The sequence below is a fragment of the Rhipicephalus sanguineus genome, chromosome 1 (genome assembly GCF_013339695.2).
Source record: "Rhipicephalus sanguineus isolate Rsan-2018 chromosome 1, BIME_Rsan_1.4, whole genome shotgun sequence".
In the NCBI taxonomy this organism is placed as follows: Eukaryota; Metazoa; Arthropoda; class Arachnida; order Ixodida; family Ixodidae; genus Rhipicephalus; species Rhipicephalus sanguineus.
In genome coordinates, this window is record NC_051176.1 from 183621549 (window position 1) to 183646140 (window position 24592).

A 24592-nucleotide genomic window follows, 5' to 3' on the forward strand; every position below is an offset into this window, starting at 1 on the left:
ACGTCCCAAGAGCCAAGGAGTCGAGCAGTCCCGCAGAGTGCTGGCAAGTCTTGCGTCGGTTGGGATTGCAGAGCAGTCCTTTCCCTGGAGTCTAGTTTCGCCACCTATGCAGGTGGCACTCTCAGTATACACTGGCAACAAATAAGCGGAGATCGACCAGTGTCACATACGTCCTTGTAAACTTCCGGTTGGGGGTCACAGTTGTTGTAAGCCAATGGCTTAAGACGAGTGAACCACGATCCCGGGAGTTTTCTTCAGGGCCACTTTCGATTCCGAGCCAACGTCGTCGCATCGTTTAGGTCGAAGCTATGTCCTGTGCAGTGGTGTGCATGGGTGCTGTTGTGACTTGGCGTGACCAGTGTGGACACGAGGGGGCATTGTGCCCGGAGCAGTCAGCAGGACAAATTGATGGAAGGAAATACTTTATGCGCAAGTATTCACATTGTTTGATCTCAGTGAACAGGCACCGGCGCTCTTCGGTGCACCGGATTAAATAACATGGTTAGGGTCCACCTCCTCTTTCTCCTCTCAATGCGGTGGCCATTATTCCACCAACCCTGCAGCATTGGTAGGTGCATAATGAAAAGCCTAGCCGAACCTCAAAAGTCAATGTCCAGTTGACGACGTAGCGCTTAGAGGTTGAAGATGACACCTCGGATGACCCTTTTTGGGGGATTGGCGGCTCATTGACCGCACTTAGTGGCACCTGGACGGGATAAGGCCAGGACGATGAGAGGATCTGCACGGCGTAGGAAAGGTGACACCGCAGGTGCACGGAACGCTATTGCTTCTCTCCTCCATCCCGCTCAGAAATGTTGTTCTCAGTTGCTGAGAAGCGTGGGAGAACGGCGACTGGCGTCTGCGGTAGAGGCCGCCAAGGCAATGGCACAACAGTGCATATGAGGCGAAATGTCCGTGTCATTTTGTTAATAATTGTTTTGTTAAATCGAAGTACTTTTATAATCATGAATTCATCCGTCTTTTGGAACATTTTTGCGTCTAAAGAGATGCATGCATCCTGCATCTGTGATTTTCTCATGCAAACTGAGCAATGTCTTCATTTCCCAGCCCGTGCGGCACACGATCATTTCAGTTTTATAGCCCTGACACAGGGGCACTCTAAAGTCCTTTACGTGAGGGGACGTCTTCCAGAAAGGCGTTCATATGCAGCGACACACGACAAAGGCGTATCTTCCTCCTGGCAGTGTTCCTTTCCTGGAAAGCAGATCCCGCATCGACTTTTCAAACGTAAAGTGTGCTTGGCTCTCGTGCACAGCTCAACAATGCAGCATTTCAACGAAGGCTCTCTGGGTGCCGCCCACTCCCCTCTGTGATGTAATTATGTCTGATCCCCCCGAAAATGCACTGCTGAGGCAGTGACGTCACCCTCTGTGCACCCGCATCAAGTTTGTAGCGCGACATGTTGAATTCCAGCAGTGTCATTTTCTTTGTAAATAGTGTGGTGCATCGTAGTCTGCAAAGTGGGCGCCGTCAACCAAAGCCCCAACTACAACGTGGTTGTTAAAAATGTTTTCTCTCCTGCTAATTTAACGAGCAGCGCCTCTTTTTTTTTCTTTTCTCTCACTTTTTTTCTCTTTTTTGTGGCGCTCATTTGAGAAACCACAGCTTAGCTCGGAGGCCACCACCTATAAGGAACTTAATGCAGTGCTGTGTGCTATCAGCGCAACTTTTCGGCAAGTTGTCCATCAGAGCAATGAAATGGGCTTACTGCGAAGTACTGTACTTTTTGCCCGCGTGTGAGGTGCATTAGATAAAAAGACGAAGATGCTATCAAAAACGAGTCACCGCTGTCCGTACAGGGGTAGAGAACGAAACGTCTCTTGCCAGCTGTCAAGGATGACCACCCCCTTTTTGGGCCCTTCGCTAGCTCGATACAATCCTTTCATGTTCAAGACATCCCCGCCGCCACGGTGTATTCACAATATCGCCTCTATAGCTTAATGCTGAGCTTCTGGCTAGTCAACAATGGTTACTCCTTCGCGGTAACACGGCTCAGTGTGGGAGAGCAGAGCCTGTTAATCAGCGTGTCGCTACGTCGCAAAATGGCGATCCATGGCGCTACGCCTCTGTTTGCAGGGCATTTCTGACGGTCATATGCTGGGCAGCCAGTTACAGGGCCGCTATAGGCGCAGAGAGGACAGCCAGTCAAATCAGCAATGTTCACACCAAAATGTCTTTCTGACTGTGGAAAGCAATTCTAGAAAAAAAATCCAGGATGACTTCAGGTGCAGGTGGCTGTTTGGTCTGTAGTACACAACAGTACGAAAAAATTTTGGGGCCGGTCAGCCACCCCCTGACTATGCCACTGGCGTCTATCAAATTGACATTTTCAAATCCCCCAAGTTCTCGAGGTTTTATAATTGAGTGCTTTTGCAAAATTCCCCCAAATGTTTTCTGCAAAAACGGGCTAACACATACCGCCCCATGCTGTCACTTGCACGTAAAAAAAAGAAAAAAAAATTTAATTCAGCTTGAACAGTAAGGAGTAGTGTTTATTTAATCAAACAGAAAAGGGAAGGGAGGGGTAGTAAAGTGCACACCAAATAAAATATCTTTGGAACACTTGAGAGAACCCACTGCAATATCGAGTGGAACATTTTTAAATAAAAATAATAAGAGTCACAGTTTCATCGCATGGGCAAAGGAATTAATAGCAACAAATTGGAGTGTTACACGAAGTAAGGCTAGCAGGTTTAGGAGCAATATGAATTGCAGTACATGAGCTCAACAGCTAAATGAACGAGTATAGTGTCAGTGTGCACAAGCAAACACAACTTCAAACCACAGGTGACAGCAGACACTCGCTGTCAAAACGCTGGCACAAGGAAACCCGACCGCTGCAGCGAGCGAAGCGACCTTCGTGCTTCTTTTGCTTCAACGCAAACCGAATGGTGAGAACACAACACATAGAAAGGTACGAGTGTGATCCCTGTCAAGATAGGGTGCATGCGATCGTGCCCGGCTACTGAAAGTACACAGTTCCTGCCGGAGCCACACATCCCCCCCTACCTCTTGCTGTGGTGGCCAGTGTACCGTGTCAAATGAAACTCGAACACCGGCAAGCCTTCACAGTGGTACAGTGCGCGCCGTCCAGTTATCACCATGGACAGGCGCGCAGATGCGCAGTGCAGTCAAACCGGATGCACGCGCCTGTCAATGGTGATGACAGGACGGCGCGCACTATACCGTGCGAAGGCTTGCCGGTGTTCGGGTTTCATTTGACGCGGATAGTACAGCATGCAACAGCAAGAAAGGTGCAGCTAGGTATGGCTGGGGAATGGACTCCAACAGCTAGGCATGGTTAATGCATAGGTTAAGAATGTGTTGTAGCAATCTCAGAGGTCACACCTAACTGCGTGGTGCGATGCCCAGCAGTAGAGAGATAATTGTGACAGAGAGCCATTGCTTCAGTGCGGCAGCGAGAATTACTATCGTACAATCACTTTTCTCATTATGACAGCTCGCAAACTCTCATAATGCTGATGCCGTTAGGCGTGGCCTTCGCGATTTAATTGTGCCTTACCAGCTTTGGCTCTTTGTACTGCTGGGTACTTATCATGTCCCATGCCTGAAGTCCAAGAGCCAACATACGCAGCAGCAGCACCAGTACCTGGTTGTCCTGCAAATGCCAAATTGTGAGCTTTTTCTACACTTCACAAGTGGCCATATGAATGCCTCACCCTTGGAAGTCCTTCGATGTTAATTAGGTGGTTGATGATCTTCAGAGCTGACTGTGCGAGGAAGTTGATTGCATATGGATCACAAAGTGTCATGGATAGATCCCTGCAAACAGGAACAAGTCCATTAAGATCACATTAGTGACATTTAAACTTTAAAGACTTCATACAAAAAACAATGAACAATTACAGTTATTCGACGTAAGAACACAGCAGACCCTATTTATGGCAAAGGGCGCCTGAAATGATTTGCCATACCTGCAATAAGTATTCACACAACGAGAACATCACCAACGAAAGTTTTTCCTCACTACAGTATAGACCGCTTATAACGTAAGTCGCCGGAGTCGCGAATATCCGCACTAAAAGCAGTACCGCACTATAACCAAAACAACCTTCTTCAAAGTCTGCACTTTCGCAAAACGTGTTGAGCATGTAGCCTCGCGTGTCCGATAATCGACATATGCGATTTGGGGCGCTTACAACCACTTAAATCACCGAATGTTCAAAAATTAACCGCCAAAGACCCGCATTGCCAACGAAATGAACACGGGGAAAAAAAGCAAACAAAACAAAGTGCCATCGCGGAAATTCGCCGACTACCTCGAGGTATGCGCATTACACAGAAACCATGTCGAATCGCGACCGAAATTTCACGTGCTGAGCGGTACCCATAGTTCGATTTCACGGGCGCGCACGCGATGTCCAAGACATTGCAATCGAATCCGGAACCACCATTCGAGAGTTGCTTGTGCCAACCATGCCCTCGTTTTCATTAACGATATGATTCCCTTCCCTTCAAGTGCAGCCATCGCAAAAAGTTTCGTTGATTCCGCAACTTTTATCGCCCGCGACCGCTACCGAAAAGCAACCAACGCTGATTAGGCCTAGCCTGCGGTTCAGCATGTTGTCGCGGGAAGTTTGTCCAAGACAAGAAGAAGATCAGAGGTCGAAAAGATCGCACTCAAGCACTAACCCAAGAACAGTGCGCGTGATACAAAGTTTGTGTTCGCGGCCGGGAGATCAACGGCGACAAAAGCCCGCCAAGCTCGTTTAAGTCCGCGCACTGGCAGAAAAGGCGAAAGCCCGCGTCATGAAGCCGCAAAACTTTTCAATTTGCGGACGAGGTAGCAAACGCGATATCTGTAGCAAGTGTGATATCGACGACGCTTTTCCCGACAGGAAACTTGCTTTAAAGCGCGCTTGATGAGGACGCGATCGTACGTTCCACGCGGAACGCGCTGCCGGCAAGCGGCCGCGGAGCCTTGCCGCCGCCGGTGCAAAGGCTACTCCGTCGCCTAGGCAACCACCATCCTTCCCCACTCGGCGAGCCCGCACAGCGCTGCCGCGGTCTTTTTCCTCCCTCCGCCCCTCGTTCGTTCACTGTGCGTGCCCTAGCCCTTCGTAACGACCTCGTCGCTCCCTCCCCAGCGGCGTACCTCCTTTGAGAACCGCACTCGCTACCGCGTTTGTTGGAAATATTTTCCCGCAACCGCATTATAAACGGTATTTCATCTTGGGGGACTGCACAATAAGCGGTATGCGTATACATGCGGTTCTATGGGAGGGTAAACGGGAGTCGAAAAAGACCGCATTATAACCGGTCCTGCACTATATGCGGTTACGTTATAAGTGGTCTGCACTGTATAAATAATTAGCTATTGGCACACATAGGCCTACTACAGAACAAAGGCTGCTCTCCCAGTTTGGGAAGAGGCATCCATATGTTTGACTGGTAAATGCTATCACAGCAGCATGCCAGTTTTCATGTACAGTCAAACCCACTTATAACGATCCCAGATATAATGATCTATCGGTTATAATGACCATATTTCGGTGCACTTACGATTTTCCTATGCTACCCATTGAAACTGTGTCCACATATAGCGAACATTTTTCAAAGCCTCCTACTTTTACAACGAACATTTCAGACACAGTCGCGGTAAAAATGTGCCGCATACGAAGCGAAAAAAAAGTTAAAACAGGCCTTCTAAAGCATGAGAGAGGCACGTGCTCACGCATGCCCCACTCCAGTTTACTCACGACTAAGATATCCTAGATCGGCGAGCACCGCACGCAGATTTCGAACGCTGTGAGCAAGGTCGCTCACTTTTCCGACGTTTTTTCGGTGGCAGAATGGCAGCAAACATAATTGGCAGTGAGCATAACACAGGATGTCAGCGAGCATAAGTGAGCATTCAGCGAGAATGACAGCGAGCATAACATAGGATGTGACATTATTCCTAACAGTTTGTTCAGTGCAAACACAGTGGAATCTCGATAAACGGCAATCGCTTAAGTGGAACTGCCACACGGAACATCAACCTCATATTTGGTTGGATTTACTCAGACCTTGATATATATCAACGAACATGGATATAACAAAGAGAATGAAGAATAGTCTTGTCATAGATACCGTATTTTCCGGTGTATAAGTCGCACCTTTGTATAAGACGCACCCCCTACTTTTTACGACTTTCGAAAGAAAAAATGATATATAAGACGCACCTTTGTATAAGACGCATCTATTTTTAACTCAGTCGACATGGTAAAACACAATGACCCACGCAGAGTACATTGATTGCGAAATGCGTAGTCACGCACGGCACTGAATATCTGTAAGCAGCAGTTTTATAAAGGCGCAGAAAACCACTATTTATTCTACTGGATTTGAAGCCACATCCTCCGGCGCACTGTCAAAAGTTCTTCCGCCTCGGTTGGCAGCACCGCTGGGTTGCCGTCGTCAGCCTCCGAGTAACTTTTACGCAGCATTGTAAGCACCTTGAAACACATCGTTGGCACTGCCTGTACTATGGTGGCTACCATACCTTTAGGGCATTACCAGACTTGGCGAGAACACATAAACAACGAACGTGCCGCACGGTTATCACACGATCGTCGGATACCACCTACACACGCATATAAAACGTAAATGGCGACCGGAAGCCGGAAGCTGCGACTACTGCTAGACTGCAGCGACGTCTCACACGGAAACTGATGATGATGATAATGAAGTGGTACTTTCGCTTTTGTAACTGATATTGTGGGCGCTACAACGTTACAATGGACCGTTGTGGTGCTCTTTTTTATTTATTGCCTCAGTTCTGTGGGTTTAATTCTTCGTTTAAGAACAAACAATTCAAACAGTACAATGGGGCACGCGACAGTGGTGGCTTTTATTGCGGCCGTAATCTCCGTGGTCGCCGCGCTGCTTGAACAGCAAGTAGCTGACATCTAAGATCGCAGCCGCTTCATTGTTACAATAAAATTAGATATATTTTTACGAATGCTCTCGAGCTCTGTTTATCGTACTCATAAATTAAATATAACAAATTGGTCCTCGCAGAATCACGTGACTTTTTGCGTATATAAGACGCACCGTTGTATAAGACGCACCAGCGAAAATCTAGGAAAAAAGGTGCGTCTTATACACCGGAAAATACGGTACATTGTTACAAATGAACGTCTATAACGAATTTTCAGATATAACGAAGTTTTTTTGGTGGCAGATGTGACTGTTATAATGAGGTTAGAGTGCACATTTACACAAAGCTAAGAGACATTAGTCAAAAAGGACCATTGCTCTTATGACTCAGGATAAATGGAATGGGGTGCACCACTACAAACGAAACTAAACAGGCCATTTTAGCTGCCTTGCAATATCCGTCATTAACATTGTTGTACACGGCAGTTATTTACACTTTTTAAAAGCTGGCTGTGGTTAGTTCTTCATTGTTTGTGATTGCGATGAAGTCATTCTCACAGGTGGCTCGGGTATCTCCTGGTCAGTGAGCTTTCTGAGCATTTCCGATAGTAACCCTGAAATGCCAGCAAATTTGGCCATGCTAAAGGCGAAGTTTAAGTCATTTAAGTCGAGAACAGTGGCATCACGAAAATTAAGCCGGCTGCGAAGTATGGCATCCCAAAAAGCACCCTAACCAGGATTCTTCAAAAAAAAAAAGAACAAGCTGCAGGTCACTTCTGCCAGTTTTACTCTGTGAAGGAAGAGATTGTGGTCGGCAAAACACAAGAATCTCAAGCAGTGCTTGGTGAGGTGGCTGAGAAGTACACTCAAACCTCATTATAATGAAGTTACATCTTACACGAAAGTAACTTCGTTATATCTGAAAATTCGTTATAAACACATATTCCTAACACTGTATGTATTGCAAGGCTATTCTTCAAATTACTTCGTTATAACCGATATTTCGTTATATCCGTGTTCGTTATATCGAGGTTTCAGTGTACCTGGAGTGAGAACACAGTGAACGACCAATTTTTCGGACTCCCTAGGGACCGCGAAATCATTCGAAAAAATGAATTCATGCTTTTTTATTCCACTCAAGCGGTCAAATCACCATATCTACGTACAAAATAGCTTTAGTGCCTCCCAGTACACTTATCAGGCATTTTGGTGTGTGCCCAGGCTCTCGAAAATACATTTGTTACCTCCCACGAACCCCGCTTAACTACGTGCCAACTGCCACTTGCAAATTTGAGTCTCGTGATGAGCGCCGCAGATACCAGCAAAGCGCGCAATAGATTGTGGCTCACTCGCATGGAACGTTTGGAAACGATGACGCGGAACACAAAGACTGTGGTGGAAGAGCGATGACTTGTCCGACTTCCCTCGATGTGTTTGCGCACGTAAACGATGCGCACACGCATTGCCCAATCTCCGCTGATACGCAGCATTTGCTGCCATGTGAAGCCGATCGTTTCTAGTTGTGTGCAGCACATCGCCAACTAAGCTGACGCCGTCACTGTACTGTGGGTGTACCATACGCACGCATTTGTGATGACGCGTCTGTGCTGCGCACTGAACGGTCTCGCACAAAGCAGCAGCATAAATGGCGGCGCGGCGAGTTTGGGTTCTCGCCTACTAAATGCATGCAGTACGCATGCAACTGCACTAGGCCACATGCCCTACTGAGCAGTTAACTGAAGATGCTTATCGTAAGGGTTGTCAGCTATTAAGTCCTACTGGCGCGTTTGCCACCTGCCGCCATCAAGCCTCCGTGCATTTCCGCTGCTTATCCGTAAGGACATCACCGCACGGCGCCGTGATGGCGGCCCCTGTGAATTTCTGGTCTGTTTCACCCCGCAACACTTTGGCATTGCGGCGAAGCTGACTTTTGGACTCTGGTACTGTCGCAAACAGATCGACTCGCGAAAGCGCTGGTTCGAACCTACGAGATGGTAGACGCGGCAGAGGTGGGGGCTCCAAATAATGCTTTTCGGACCTGCAATAGAGGCAGAAAGTCTGAAAAATCAGACGCCGAAGAGTTTCAGCATCCGAAATTTCGGACGTCTACGGGGCTGGTGACGGTGCCGCGAAAGCGTCCGAATTTTCTAGCATGTCCAGAAAATCGGGCATCCGAAAAATCAGCAGTTGACTGTACTGTTTAAATACCACTGGCCAGTTTTGCTATCAGAGATGAATGATTCAGTGGCAAACTGCCTTCCTGTTCTTTGCAATTCATTTCTGCCATGCACTGTCTTTGTGATACACAATATATTTCCTTTACGTAATAAAGATGTTGCCTCTTAAAAAAAGAAAAAAGAAAAAAAAGCACTTCGTGTATTCTCCAGCTTGGTGTCTCAGGAAATACCGTATTTACTCGAATCTAACGCGCACCTTTTTTCCGTTAAAACGAGCCCAAAAATCGCATGCACGTTAGAATCGAGTACCGAAAAAAAAAAAAAAAAAAAGAAACTCGGTTATCGTATTGCCATCGGCATTTCAAAATGGCCGCCTCCTACGCGCCTTGGCCATTTCTGCCATTATTGTTTCAGTTCGTACGTGTGCTGAGGAGATTGCCATCCCGTCCTGCGTTCGCATCGACGGCATGGAAGTGCCGACTCCAAATACTCGACGAGTGCACCACGTTGCAGCATTTAAAAGAATAGTTATTACATGTGCTGAGACGGGCGGAAATTGGGCCGCATCGTGGTCGTTCGGAGTTCCCGCAACGTGCATGCGAGACCGGCGCAAATAGAAGCTGAAGATTTTTTTACAGCAAAGCTTCACGAAAAGGTTTCAGTGGACCAAGGCAGGGCCGGTTTCCCGAAATCGAAGAGCGTTGACAGCGACGAGGAGTTGTCCGACAGCGACGCGGACTGATCCATTACGCGACTCGTATCGCAGCCGTAGTGGTGACAGTTTTAGTGGCAAGGCCCGCTTTTTGACTTTGGGTGTTACTTTTTTGAAACTTTAGTTCTTTAAAACCCAAATACTTGTTCTTCTGAACGTGCAAAGTTTGACTCCTACGGACTTTTTTGTTCTTTTCTCTCATGAAAAATTGGGTGCGCGTTACAATCGATGTATTAGTTTTTTTTTTTGGTCGCGGAAAACGGGTGTGCGTTACAATCGAGGGCGCGGTAGAATCGAGTAAATACGGTAGAACTCCTGATAAAAGGAACCATTAGTTGTGTTCCTTTGAGGATAGGTGAGACGGTACAGCCCTAAACAATACTTGTGCTGAACAAGTTATTTAAAAAGCCTAAACAGTCACAATTGGATAGTACCGTGCTTCTGTAATTCTTGCCCATACTGTCAGCCATTGCCCACGTCTTCCCTGCGTACGCCTCAACTCTTACAGATGGCAGCAAGCAACATGCACTGCACAGCTGCTCTGAGCTGCAATCTTTTTTTCACTGGCGTGTCTTGTGCCCGCACAAGCTTTGTAGCTGTGGAATGCGATTTGCGCAGCATATGGCACAATGCAACAGAATGCTTAGACATTGCTATGCGCAACAGTATGGGTGCAGTCGGGCAAGACCCTCCGTGCCACACATCTCTGAGTGTGTTGATCGCACTTCACAATTATCATTGCAACTTCCTTTGTTCAGTACACTTAAAGAAGCCCTGCCTTGGTGTAGCTCAAATATTTCCCTGAAATTTCAGTGATCATTATGTATTCATACCATAAAACAAGTGCAAGTAGGCAGATGAGAATGCCAATTATCAGCACCTGAATCATCGGCCGACAACAGTAAACCATCCTGAACAGTTAAAAATTATGGAGGAAGAGAGAAAAAAGTGCTTATGGTGTGCACACACCCCAAAACTTGTTCTTGGCCCCTCTTGATGCTGTCAAGAAAACCTTGAAGCTCCCGAGATCGCTTGGTGTCCACGTTTTTCTCACGAATGCAGGCATCTAGGCACCAGGAAAATTTGTGGCATGGGTCCACAGCTGTGATGTCCTGGATCTGCATTTCACCATACTGTCTTCATTAGCACATGACACATGAAGTAGTTTAGCTACAGCTCAATACTTACTTTTTTTAGCGCACTGCCTACTACCCCACACTCCTAATTGAAATGGCAAGTGTTACTTCACCATGTTCACTGAAATCACTATTTCCTTCATTTTAATGTGTCGAGGCTGTATGATGTAGTGTCCATCTAAATCACACCAAGTGGTCTCCAGTTCCCTCATGTAACACAAGGCTAGAGCACACAATATGAGTGATATAACGCAAATGTAAAAAGGCATCACTGAGTAGTACCTTGGTGCACTCATAATAACAGAACATGCCAGGAAGAAGTGAACAGACGTTCTACCTTAAAAGTTGAAACTCTAGAGAATGTCCTTCAGAGGCTAAGTCTCAAAACTATTGTTCCAAGGTAGACAGAGCAATGAGGTTGCCCTTATGGCATTCCTTGGGTATTGCAAAACCTACTGATACCTTGTTTAGCAAAACATGAGGAAGTGATACAGTTCTAGCTAAGTACCAACTTGCCCAACATAGTACCCTCGCAAAATTAAACCTTGATATAATAAACTTCAATATAACGAAATTCTCAATGTAAGGAAGTAATCAACCTTCTATAACTTCACGTCACAGAACATCGTGTATTTTTAATCTAAGTATTACAAAGCATGTTTATCTCCGACTTCAGTATAACAAAGTTTCATTGCCACCACAAAGGAAGGCCAAGGCAATAAATTGAAACCTCTGCTCTGGCCAGTGGTAAAATGACCAAGTTACACATGCTTTCTGATGCTTTTTTTTTCTTTTTCATACTGCATGCTGCATTGCAGAGGGCACCACCGAAGTGGAGCAACATCTTTACTGGCACTGGGAGCAGTAAAAGGAAACCTGAATGCTCTCCTCCTCCAGAGAAGCTGGGGAGAAAGAGAATGCACCCTGATGCTCTAGCGCATTGTATTGTGCCCTCTACAATCAATGTGTACTCCACTCTGCCCATGCCTTGCATCAATGCCAATTTGGCGCTTTCTTGTTGCCATGTCAAATTCTTTACTTTTTTTACATCACTGGCGCGGCATCACGTTGGGGCTGCTGAATCTCATGTTCGACAATATAATTTTTTTTACATTACTGAAATTAGTTTTTTTTGTACTGCCCTGTTATTCAAACACTTGTGCAGCATCAGCTGTGTTAAAAAAAGTCACAGTTTCACTGCAAGGGCGAAGCAATGGATGCGACAGCAACAAATTGTAGTGTTACACAAAGCAAGGCTGGCAGCTGTTTTGTATCCGATCTTGCGTAACTACAAAATGCTGGTGCAAAGAAAATACGGCCGCTCCAGGGTGTGATGCTCTCTGCATAGTCACAGGCTGGCAGCTAACTGTTTGGTATCCGATCTCGCGTAACTACAAAACGCTGGTGTAAGAGAATACGGCCGCTCCAGGGTGTGATGCTCTCTGCATAGTCACTTCGTGTTGAGAGCGCAGCACGTAGAAGGGTATACGAGCAGCCCGCTGTGATGGCTTTCGAGATAGCGCACGCGCCAGCGATCGCGACCGCACCCTTAGATTCAAAAGTTCAATGTTGCTCCTCGCGCGACGCGACACTCCCCCCCCCCCCCCCCCCCCCCCCAACCGCCTCTTTTAAGGCTCGTTAAAGAAGGCCGGGCGTTTCCTGTCTGCTTCGACGGCAGGCCTCCCCCGAGCGGGGTGATGTTATTTGCCGCGAGATTGGGCTACAGGTGGCAGCACCGTCACCGCGCCAGTGTGGATAGGCGGTCGTCAGTGCGTACGCAAACGCACACAACAGCGCTTTGTTGTAAGCGATTTGACCAGATTTCTGGCAAACAAAATGCGTTGGCTGCAGCTTTCTGGTAATATGTGCGCTCTTCATTTCTGAATTAAAGCACGAAGCGTTCCGTACGTTACTATTACTTGTGACAATGAACGGGGTGGGGTTGCTCTCCTTCAGCAACAGTCCCCTCCCCCTCTCTCTCCTCTCCTACGCTGCCTCCCTCTCACGCGCCTATCAACTGCGTTCGAAGTTCTCTTCTGCGCAGTGCCGCAATGAGCGACAGCGCATGCGCGTCCCTTCCCCCTCTCTCTCCTCTCCTACGCTGCCTCCCTCTCGCGTGCCTGTCGACTGCGTTCCCCGCTCGCACAATGAGAATTAACGGCTCGGCTAGAGGGAAGACACGACGTGCGTAGTGTTCCTCTTCGCGTTCCATGACGCGAGGTTGGTAGCATGCCCAACGAACGCCACCGGAATGCGATCGTGCAAGTGCTCCGGCTTCGCATCGCCTATTGGTCCCCTTTAGCGGAAGATGGTGTAATTTTTTTTCAGTTGCCATTTCCTTGCGTGAAATGAAAGGCCAAGCCCTTAAGAGCCTGAAAACTTCACTGGTAAGTGTAAGTGCAGCCTGAAAAATTAATTACAATATGTTTTTAAGAGTTAGTTTCAGTTTGTACCATACCCTGGTGTCATGACATGATATGAGCTACTTGTCATGTGCTCGCGTAAGATATCATGACGTTTCCATGGCCGCTCCGCTCTGTGGCTCCGTTGGTGATCCACAAGCAACCATAATGAATGTTTCTGGTGACACACAAGCGACCATTTTCAATTTTTTGGTACCTGACATCATTGCAACTAGTCATTCTGGTGCATGAAGTCACCAGAATTGATACTGCAGCCGAACGTCATGATAGTGTCGATGTCCAAATAAAATATCTTAGCATTTACTGAGCTTCACACTTGCAATGCTGCCTCTGTATTTAGGAGATTTGTACGGCTGAGTAAACTCAGCTTCGAAAGTGTCAGCACCCCTCAAGTGTATAGGACGTTTCTAGTGTATACTAGAGAATAAGAGAATTGAAGTGCCACAGGAATCATGCAGAAGTAAAAAATCAGTAGGTGGCTGTATCTTTGCTGCCAGAATATATATTTCGAGGCACATACAAACAAAAATATGCTTGACTATAATTGACAGCATGTTGGTTGCTTCACTGAAATAAAGCAAAGAAATTTCATACCTGCCTCATCGTATCTATGCTAATTACATTAAAGGGCCAGTAAACAAGCTCACGGTCTAAAATTTGTGATAAAGATAAAGAGATACAGGAGAATCTCGGTGATACAAACCCGGCTGATATGAATTTCAGACTGATATGAATTAATTCGTAGAATTCCCCAGCTGAACTCCACTGTGTCCAGTGCACCAAAGTTCCTTTGTCGCTACAGGTGATACAAACTCGGGTATCGACACCGTCGAGCGACGACTGACAGCAGCGTGCTCCAGAAACTTCGAAAATATGCGCACAGTCAGCGCGCACACAGTCAGAACTGTGGTTATCATGGGGTAAAGGCAGCAGTGCAAACACACAAGACATCCCGCATATAAAAGACACGACACACGCAAGTGTTGTGTGTGTAGTGTCTTTTCTATGTGGGTGTCTTGTGTGTTTGAGTTGCTACTTTTACCTCAGGAATATGTACCAACTAGGCCCAAATGAAGTTTTACTGTGGTTATCATTTGCCACAACTGTTGTGGATGAAGCCACGTTGCCGTCAATGCAATCGTGTATGGCGACGACGAAAATCCGAAAGTACACCCGCATCCGACACTCACAGAGTCAAAGCGATGCTGCGGACAAAACCACAGTAGATGCGATCATAAATAGCAACAACCGAGCAAGGCTTCCTCCTCATGTCACTCGTGTGAAAGCGGCACGGTGAGGAAGCGTGGTGCGAGAGATGAGAGGCACAGGCGAGGTAAACCACCAGGCAAGGTTTCGGCCGCGCAGTTGTTGCGCGGCCAACACCGCACCACCGCAGGGTCAAGGCATCATTTCGTAGTTCATACGATCAATCGGCACAGATGGTGCACGTAAAGTTGTCCATGGGCAATGTGGGGATTCCAGGCACGCCCGTAGCCCTTTGCGCGGGGATTTGCCGTCTGCTAACCCATTTTCTCCCCGTTCCCTCCCGCAGCGGCAATGTGACGCCATCTTGCGCCATGCGCCGCCGGGTTCTCGTGGAGGCGCTGTACGCGATCTCGGAATTCGCGACATTCGGTGCATGCTGAGACGGCTTTCTCTCTCTCTCTCTCTCTCCTGGGCCAGTGAACGGTGAGGTCACGTTTTCCTTGCGCCCCGACGTCCCCTTTGGGAATCGCCGGACTGTAGCCTGCCTGGGTGCCTTGGCATCCTTGGCAGGCGTGTCTACCGTTGCGCTAGCTTCTGTTCCGTACACTAAGCCAAAGGTGGTGCCAAGTGTTCGTGCGTGGTCGTACCACACTGAGCCGCACTTGCCGGAGGCCCACGTGTGCGGAGATTTGCCCTAACTCTCGCGACCAGGCCCAGTGGTCATCGCGAGAGTGCGTTGCATAGCCGCTCAGGACCGTTTCCCGAGCGGCGTGTCAAAGCTCGCCATTGCGAGCCGCGACGTGCTTCGCGGAACCCCTTTGTGTATTCCGTCCGCCTGCGGGGGCCCTTTGCTCCCCGCGTCCCGGGAGCGGACCTTGTGCTTCGTTGGGGTGCCGCCGAAAAGCAAATAAAGTGTTTGTGTGTTGTATTTGATTGAACACTGTGTTTCTGTCGCGCGGCGTTCGGCGCCTTCACTAGCTGAGCGCGTGCGGAGCGGTGCGCTAGACGTAAGTAGGCGACGGTAGACGCGGCCCTGTGGCTCGCTAAGCCTGAACCCGCGGTGGTCTCTACTCCGGCGAGTTTGGAGGCAACCACAGCAACACTACGTCACTTCTTAGGCGAAGAGGTCTGAACAGGCGTTGGAGAGGGGCACAGGAATTGTTTTTCAAAATGGAGCGCAGCATGCAGCACTGTAACATTCGCAAAATATAATCACGGCAGCCTTCTGCACGAATTGGCAAACTTGTTTGAAAGGTGTAAAAAAATCTGACCTGCTTACTGGCCCTTTACAGTGCAACTCTACCACCATACTGCGCAGACACGTTCAAGAGAATAATGTCAAAGCTGAAATCTGCCAAGAAGAATCAAAATGCCTCTAATTTGGCGGCGCATGCATTCAGCAAAAACTGCCCACCTCCAAGTCATGCAGGGCCATGAGGAGCTCTACACGCAGGGTGCAGTAGTGGACGTTGCGTGTTCGAAGGAAGAGTGTGCGCACAAATTGGAGCACCATGTCATAGAGAACCACGTTGCGGCCCACCATTACAAGCAGGCGCTGTAGAACTGCACCCTGGCGCCGCTGCTTGGGCGATGGCCCAAAGAAGGAGGATGCCTCCGATGTGGCGCCACCAGCTGCTGTTGGTGGTGCCAGACTCCACAATGCTTCTTCCTTTTCTCTGATGTACTGGGAAAGCAGTGGGAGCACTTCGTCCCCAAACAGGCTCTGGTGCTCCTGCCAAATCTGGCGCTTCACCTGCAACAAGTGGGGATGCAAATTTGAACCCACAAATGATAATGCAAGTGTGCCTACAGCTAGGGGCCACATCTCGGCTAGAAGCCTTTCCTGACAATAGAAAACAGTTTGTGCAGCACAAATGGACAGAACATACAGAAAAAAAATTCACACAGGGGCCAAAACATACAGCTGTTTGTTTCCTCTGGAATCACCAAATCAACTTTTACACATGCAGACATTTGACATTTGTTGGCACTTAACGGCCTTTAACTTTCACAGTGATGCATTCCTTCTCTCGTTTGTCCTCTGAGCGTAGTTTGGCGCGCAAGCGGAGCTCATCCGCAGTCGAAGCGGCACTCATGTAATGTCAGCGCCCGCAGCATCGAGCGGCCGCTGCTGCAGGTTTGTCAAGCGGCTGATCCCAAGACAAAGCTTGCTTGACCATGACACCGGGCTGCGCATTCGTTGGTGTGGAGCTGCTTATTTGTGATTATGTCACGTACAAGTATTTTTAGCAACTTATATCCGAGTTTCAGCCCATAACGAACGACGCGGCCGCTCGGCTGGCATGGTCACATTTGACGCACTATAACTTGTTAGCAACCAAAATAATGCAACGTTTTTTTCTGCACAATGGACTTCAATCAGAGGGATTTTAAAAAAAATTAAAAATGGCCTTTTTGAGAAAATCATTTGCAAAGTTCGGCGTTTTTGTTAAATTACTTACGTTTCAGCCCAATTATCGTGTAAAACGGAGCGCGATAAAACCACACAAATTATTTTAAAAGAGAGCGAAAGTATCAAAGCTATTATTTACCGATTTTTATTATCCTCACTTTAACTTGCTTGCAGCAATAAATTCCTGAAATAGAGGTATTTTGTGCGATTTGGCAAGTTTATGATTTTTTTCTTCAAACGTGCTTCGACAAGCAAGGGAAATAATAAACTCATAAGATTCTATTTCACTTGTTCTTTAAGGGGAATAAATATTGTGACGAAGAAGTGCACCGTTTTTTTTGATGATAATCACTGTAGCCAGAAGGGTAGCCCAGACTGTGAAACAACAACGCAACTTGTGACACCACCACAAACTGCCGTAGCTAGATTTTGTTCCGTATAAGGCTTCAATTTTGAGCGTGAACACCACAATAGGGAGAAACAAGCACCAAATCACCAGTAGGGCTCTCACTCTGCACACTGTGTGGTTTTCACGGTACAAACCATATTGCATGTGCCCTTATGCTAGCACACCATTTCTAAAATGGGGATTTTGACTGATCGGCTCTAAGCTATGATAAAGAGCTGGTTGCATAGTTGAACTTAGGTTGCATTTCTCGAGAAATTCAAGGGCTTTCAAGAAAAAACAATTCCAGGAATTTCAAGGGCCTTGAAATATATACTTTAAAATTCAAGGGTGTACAAGGGTTTTAAGGACCTTTACATACCTTGTGCAAGCATTCCATTTATATGACCATAAAAAAAAAATTTCATGTTGACCACTGTGCGCACGGCATCTACACACTTCATTTGTCCATGTGTGTTGGAACAATAAGGCAAATTTCAACCCTTTTCAACTTTCCCCATTCTAAAAACTTTCATGGAGGGATGTTAACAAGTTCAAACATGCATGGTGCTTACCTGGACATCACACTCTTTGTAAAGGGTTTTATCGCTGACCAGTTGCTTCAGGTACTTCTCTTCTACATGCTCCATATTTTTGAGTATGCACATAACCACTGGACGAAGTGCTGGGACCTGGCAAGACAAGAAATTCAGTTAATCATCGTATATTATTAGTCGCTGTAATAGTACCTCTATCAAGAGACTGCCCGATTTAGTACACCCTTTTGGCAGGAGTAATATGCAGAAAGGCAAGAAAATGAAATCTTGAGAATAATTCTTATGTGCCTGTTATTAATGGCGTCAAATGGAATGACACGAAGTTTGTGTTCCATATCAGCGACCAAATTTCCTGTAACATCGAGCACATGGCCCGCGCTAACTAAATACAACAGAAGTGGTCATACTTAGAAAGGTGGGAGAGAAAAGAAAAATAAACGTTTATTAATGAAGCAGCTAGCAGAAACCATTCCATAGCAGCCCAAGGTGGGCAGTCTCCCTAGGTGCGCGATTTCTTGGACTAGAGTGTGTGCGTGTGTGTGAAGGCAGGAGAGGCATTTTTCACCGATGACAATACATAGCAACATAAGCCGCCGACAAGCTATTGTGATTAGAATTGTGTGAAAAGAAAAAAGCTAAGAATACTGCTGATTTCATTTTCACATGAAGCCCGTGCCCAACGACATTCATGGCAAACCATGTGCATGTAAGCTGGCGGAGCGGTATTCATAGAAGCCGTTTTAAACTCACTTAGGGCACCTATTGCATGTACAGTTGCATGGCGCTACATGACATAAGAATGGTGCCTACCAAGCTTGCGGAATGAGACCATGCTTGACATTGTGGAAACGCCACCAGTGGTAGCATGTACTCCACCGAAAAATCGGCACACGGTTGCTCCAGTCATCATTAACATTACAGTCGGCCCCGTAGAGGAGCATCCAGCAGTGGTGTCACACACAGAGACTATAGGTTCCCTTGTCTAAAGGTGGATTGATGGGCTAGTTGGCAGTGCATTTTTGTAAAGAACGTAGAGTGCAGGAAAGATGACGAAGTGAGTACCACACAACGCATGCATTTTTATAATGTATTCCTTGCATTCTAGGTTCTTTACAAAATACAATTATTTTGTACCACAGAGGGGTCCCAAAGGGGGAAACTCGTAGTGCACAGGCAAAATAGAAAAAGGTGAATAGTTGAGCATTATTATTATTATTTTTTTCACAGTAAGCTTTGAAAGCTTGCAGTTTGACATGTGGTAATCACAAAGTGGTGCTTGTTAGCATAGTTCGAGGCTGCCACGCTGCAAATTTGTAACTTGCAATAAATGACACTTGCTCATAATTCACTGCTGTCACACAATCAAACAAATGACATTAATTTTAACTGACATTTTTAATCTATTTGGGGCCAATGCATAGACTTTGGAAACGGTCGCTCGGAACTCATGATCCTACAAAGCATATAATTAAAAATAGAATTTTTAGTTTTCAAAAAGACTGTCACACTGTTCCCACACTTCGTAATGTCACAACCCATGTTTTTTGTGTCTCTTCGCTTGACTTGTGTGGCTGTGACAAACTGCGCAAAACTGGCATGCAACGCTGTCATGAATACAATTTTAGAGCAACTTCTTAGTGTGAAGCTTTTCAATTATTTCAAGAATATGCAATGTTAAATGCAAGTTTTGTATGGTTATCGCAGTCATCACTTTCAAACGCAACTCATTTTCTTCGCGTGACGGCACACAGGGAAAATGACAATATGTTCACTTAAGGACATTCAATGGAAATGACGCTACTTCTTTCCTTCGATGCCGTCGACAAGCACTAACAAACAAAAAAAAAAAATCGCGCACCTCAACATTCACGTCGAACAGGTTAAATGCGGGGGTCACCGCAGACAGTTAATGGAACAGTGGTTAGGTCCTTGCTCTGAAAATTAAAACACACTGAGAGCTTTATAAGTGGCTAAATGAAAACAAGCAAAATCTCCATGCAATAACAAGCGTCCACGTGCTCATTCACACACAAAGAAAACCAGGTGCCTCGTACCTTGATGACTGGAAAACTTTTCTGCAACATCTCTTTGAGCTTTTTCTCCTTCTCGCGGCCTTCTTGCTTGCCAAGGTTTTCAATTTGCTGTAGAAGGCGTTCCTTTAGCTCTTCCAACACAGATGTGTGGAACTCAAGCCTGCAGACACCATGCAAATCAAGCAACGGCAACATAGGACGTAAAGACGGCAACAGAATGCCATTTTCTTCTTGAAACTCTTCAATTGCACGCAGTGGGTCAGAACAATTGGTCAGAGCCTCACGAAGAAACTCCCGACCCGGAATGCCAACCTCTTCGAGGCCTGCCATGACGACTGAATTCAGCAAACTCTAATCTAACAAGTAAAAGCAATATTGGAAGTTAAGTTTTTGCTTCTCGGCCCCGTCACCCCAACTCTCTTGGTGCTTGTTGTCTAGAAGGTTTGCTTCGGCTGCTGCGTTGGCAGCAAGTTGAAGCGACGCTTGATGAGGATTCTGTACTTGGAGTACTTGTCGTCAGGCGTAAAACGCGACGGATGCGCCGTGGTCGTCGGCTTTCCGTCCGGAGAGACCGGCTTCAGTGTGTAGACTCGATTGCCGCTTTCATCCAGATAGTACATTAACATCATTTTTTTGCGCTAGTAGAGAGGATGACTTCAGAGCAAAACCCTAATTGCGTAGCACAAATGCTTGCACCTTGCACGACGAATGCTACTTCAAACCCCTTGAACGCCACCGAACTACAGTAACCGAACACGAGGTAAACATCCGGGACCTTCAAGACTCAAACGCTCAATGTTGCTAGCTTGTTCGTCTTAGTTCTCTAAAGGTGTACGATATAGCAAACATTTTATATAAATGCATAAAACTATAGTTCACTTTACATAAGGTGATATTTTAAAAATAAAAGCAACTATTAGTCACTGATGGCTTTCTGGTGCTACTGTCTTGGGGCACAGTGTACAACTGACAGGAAAGCGAAGGAAAGTATAGGGGAATTTCTTTGTAGTAATCAAGGAGGTTAAAACAAAGTTTTATTTAAACCTCCTTGGTAGTAATTCGGATGTAAATGTGAAGAAAGTAAAGTGGACGAAAAGATGATTTACCGCCGGCAGGAACCCCCTTCTTTCGTCTTGGGGCAACGTTAGAGGGACACTAAAGAGCAAAACGATTTTTCTCGTATTAGTAAACTACTCCTCCACGACACCAAAAACACCACGCTTGTTGCGAGAAGAAGCTTAGAAAGAGAAAAACCGCGCAAAAAGAAAATGTGAGTGGCGACGTCACCTTGAAGTTTCCGCACCATTCGCCGTGACGTCACATATTTTGACGGCGCCTACTAGGGCCTACGTAGTTCGTGAACGGTAAAAATGAAGTACGCTGTCCTCTGAGGGGGCCATGTAGTTAGCATACCAAGTTTGAGGAAATTTTGTTGAGCCAATGGCTCCAATATACGATAAATACACTTTAAAATCCTTGACGTTACGCGTGGAGATATTGGCGCGAAATTTAAAAATGAAACTTTGAACTTCATTTTCTCTTTTATTAATACACCTATGGAGGTGAAATTAACGACATTATAGTTCTCAAAATACAATTTATCAGTCTAAATCGATTCATTGTTTCTTTTTAGTGCCCCTTTAATTAAGTCTTTAGGTTCGCTACTCTCTCTCTCTCTCTTTCTTCTTTTGTACTTGGTGAGGTTTATTTTCTGACAGAATAATGGAAGTAGCCATGACGAAATTTCATTGCCGCGTTACCTCCCTCAACTTTTACTTACACAGAGTAGGTTTAGTGACTTCCCCACTGTGCCTCTTCTGCAATCAGGAGGAAACCATTGGTCATTTCTTTCTATCCTGTCGCCGGTTCACGACATTGAGAGAAAGAATCATAGTAACACCTCTTCGAAAGCTGGGCCTGGAAGTATCGGAGCCGGTTATACTTTCTTTTGGGGCCACCACTCTGGCATACAGCCACAGGGATGTTTTCTTCTCTATTAAGAAATTCATCAGAGAGTCTAAAATAATATCTAGCTAAATTCTGCCGGCTTTAAATATTTCAATGCCAATAATTGATACATCAATTCATTATATTAGTTAATTATAGCTTCTACGAATGACACCCTAAAATAATATTGGCAAAATTCACCCCCTACTCGGCCAATCTCTTGCATTGGGTATGAGCCATGCTCGGAGGAAAACAACAACGACATTGCGTCGGTGGGCCAGCATACGTGCAATCAAAAAAAAAAAAAAAAAAAAAAGATTGAGCCCTTTGGAGCTCACCTTGACCGAATGGTAATCATTAGAGACCGGATTTTAGGCAAATGTGTCCCTTGCATTCCTGTCGTGCCACTTTGATATATGAGCATGAATTAGAGGAAGAAGGGTTTTATAGTGTTTTTATAGTGCCTATAAATGCCTATTTTTGGGGTAGTGCTTAGATGACTATAAGTGCCTATAAATGCCTATTTTCAAAAACGGCGCCTATGTGAGCGCTATTTAACCTCAAATTTCGCTTTTGAGTGCAGTTTGAAACCGTTATTCATGTTACCGGGCAATACTGACCTTTTAAAACTCTATTGGGGTTTAACCTAGCCCTCTAATTCAACCAACTACCGGAAAAACAACAGCCCGTCTCAGCGTCTGCAGGGGAACAGGGAGAGGGAAATAAAGATGGGAATCAGAAAGAAGAAGAGGAGAGTGGCTTGTACAGCCGGTTGTCCAGTCCAGTGTCCCCAAGGAATTCAAGAACAGCCTTGAAGACCTGGGTGTGTCGGTGGGCAGGGAACAGGAGGTCCTTCTGTGCAGCCGCGGGAAGGTGGAGAACGAATGCGAAACCGTGGAGTGCCGTCAGGGGAAAGGAGGGTTTAGATCAAAATAAATAAAAAATGTGATGCGCATGTGGCTCTTGTTTTCTTTGTAATTTAGTTCTGAAAAAGCCGCTCACGAGGTGACATAAGAAATTGTATTTAGACACTTGGAGTTGTTGCGTGCCCAACGAAGAGCGTTTTGCCACAAGAATGTTTCAAATTGGTTCAATATGAGCCGAGAAACCATGATGTGAGAAGGCGATCTTGAAACCCTTGCCACTATCCCCGTGTAGCCTTCGCAAGCCAAGTCCCTTCTCTGCCCGTATTCCCAAAAGGCGACAATCGCAAAAGCATCGCCTTTGGTGCGCGCTGATTGGCTATTGAGCAAACCGGAAAAGTTAGGGCGCCATCTGGTAATTCCGCCGACGTCAATTTTGCGTCATGGTGCTCGACGGTGCTCTCGACATATTTGCAATAAGCGAAGGCACCGTTAACCGTCGGTTCGTGGTGAAGTCTAGCATTTCAGTGACGTAGGCGGTAGCTTCTAGTATTCAATCCTCGGTGGATATACGCAGCATTTTTTACGCTGAAGCTTTCATCGAGCATTACCTTGGGGTGTTATCAGCACTCGTTCTTTGCCAGCGCGTGTTTTTTCGTGGTTTGAACGTCCCAGGAGCATGAACCGTGCGTTGCTCGCGTGGCTTATCGCGAGCCGGCAACATGTTGAGATCTTGAGACGATGTCGCTGCGGCGGCACGCTACAGCTGAACTCTCCGAGTACGCCGTGTTAAACTCTCAACGAAAATACGTTTCACGCAAAGTTGCATTCTTTAACTATTATACTGCGCATTAAATAATCGAACAAAAAAAACGTTGAAAGCACTTTCAACACGTCTTACACTTCAAGTAGCCACAGCTGGCCACAGCCAAGCCGGCCTGGCCACTGCTATAGTGTTCTAGAATATTGGGTAGTGAGCCCACTCTCTGGGGAGAGGGTACGCTGCCGCGGCGCAAAAAATGTAAACGAGTTTTCGTTTTCCTGAGTGCCCGCGTGGCGGCGCTACCATCGTCAGCAATGGGAGCCTTCGCCCCGCTGCTGTTCGTCGTCGCTGCAGGTTTTCGGCCGAGCATTGCTTCGTCAATACGTTTCATTTTTCAGTTCCTGTAGTTGTGAATAATGTAGATTGGTAGCAAGGCTTGTTCACGGGCTGCTTTTCATGTGAAGAACTCCATGCAGACAGCATTTTAGATGTGCTGACCATTGTGAAAGCAAGGCTTTGGCAAGAGGTTGGGTGCCGAAGCCATGCCTCAATGCTCTCTCAAAAAATAATCCAATTCTATGTTGTTACGCGACTTCATTTTTACATTAAGGGGCTAAACACAGACAGAGCAGGCAAACGCCAAAAAGCAAAGCACTTCAAGATAAGCCGCTGCACTTAAATTTTTTTTCCTTGCTATAGAAGATTTTTTAAATTTTATTATTGTTCCTGCGTTTAGATTTTACAAGTGTAGGTTAAACTTGAAGTATGAATCTTCTCTGAATATTCTTTTTCTGTTTCACTGACCCAAATACAAGAAAATGCCAGATTTGAAAAACAAGTAAGATAGTATGTTAATTGCCACTCGCCATGCATACTATAGCAATAAACCCTTAATTCAATTGTGAATGGTGGCTTTGGTCCTTGGCGTACCATCAACAATGCGATTAATATGATCTACCAGAACGTCAGTAGATCTGTATAAAAATGCATGTGTTTGAATGGAAATGTGTCTATTAGTTGTCATTTTTTTTAGTATTTCTTCTGATTCAGTGTCTTCACTTATTGTGTGAACAA

At 46.1% G+C, this 24592-nt stretch overlaps 1 protein-coding gene across 1 annotated transcript in view; it reads right to left on the minus strand.

The window, feature by feature from the left end:
- The window catches only part of LOC119403557 (negative elongation factor B), a 53945-nt gene extending 33316 nt beyond the window's left edge, over positions 1 to 20629 (minus strand). The window contains exons 1-6 of the mRNA XM_037670488.2: positions 19967 to 20629; positions 17931 to 18047; positions 15972 to 16310; positions 10762 to 10910; positions 3702 to 3804; positions 3545 to 3640 (exon numbers count right to left, since the gene is read on the minus strand). Of these exons, the coding sequence (XP_037526416.1) occupies positions 3545 to 3640; positions 3702 to 3804; positions 10762 to 10910; positions 15972 to 16310; positions 17931 to 18047; positions 19967 to 20275 (1113 nt within the window). The 5' untranslated portion in view covers positions 20276 to 20629. The remainder of the gene's footprint in view (positions 1 to 3544; positions 3641 to 3701; positions 3805 to 10761; positions 10911 to 15971; positions 16311 to 17930; positions 18048 to 19966) is intronic.
- Positions 20630 to 24592: the final 3963 nt, after the last annotated feature.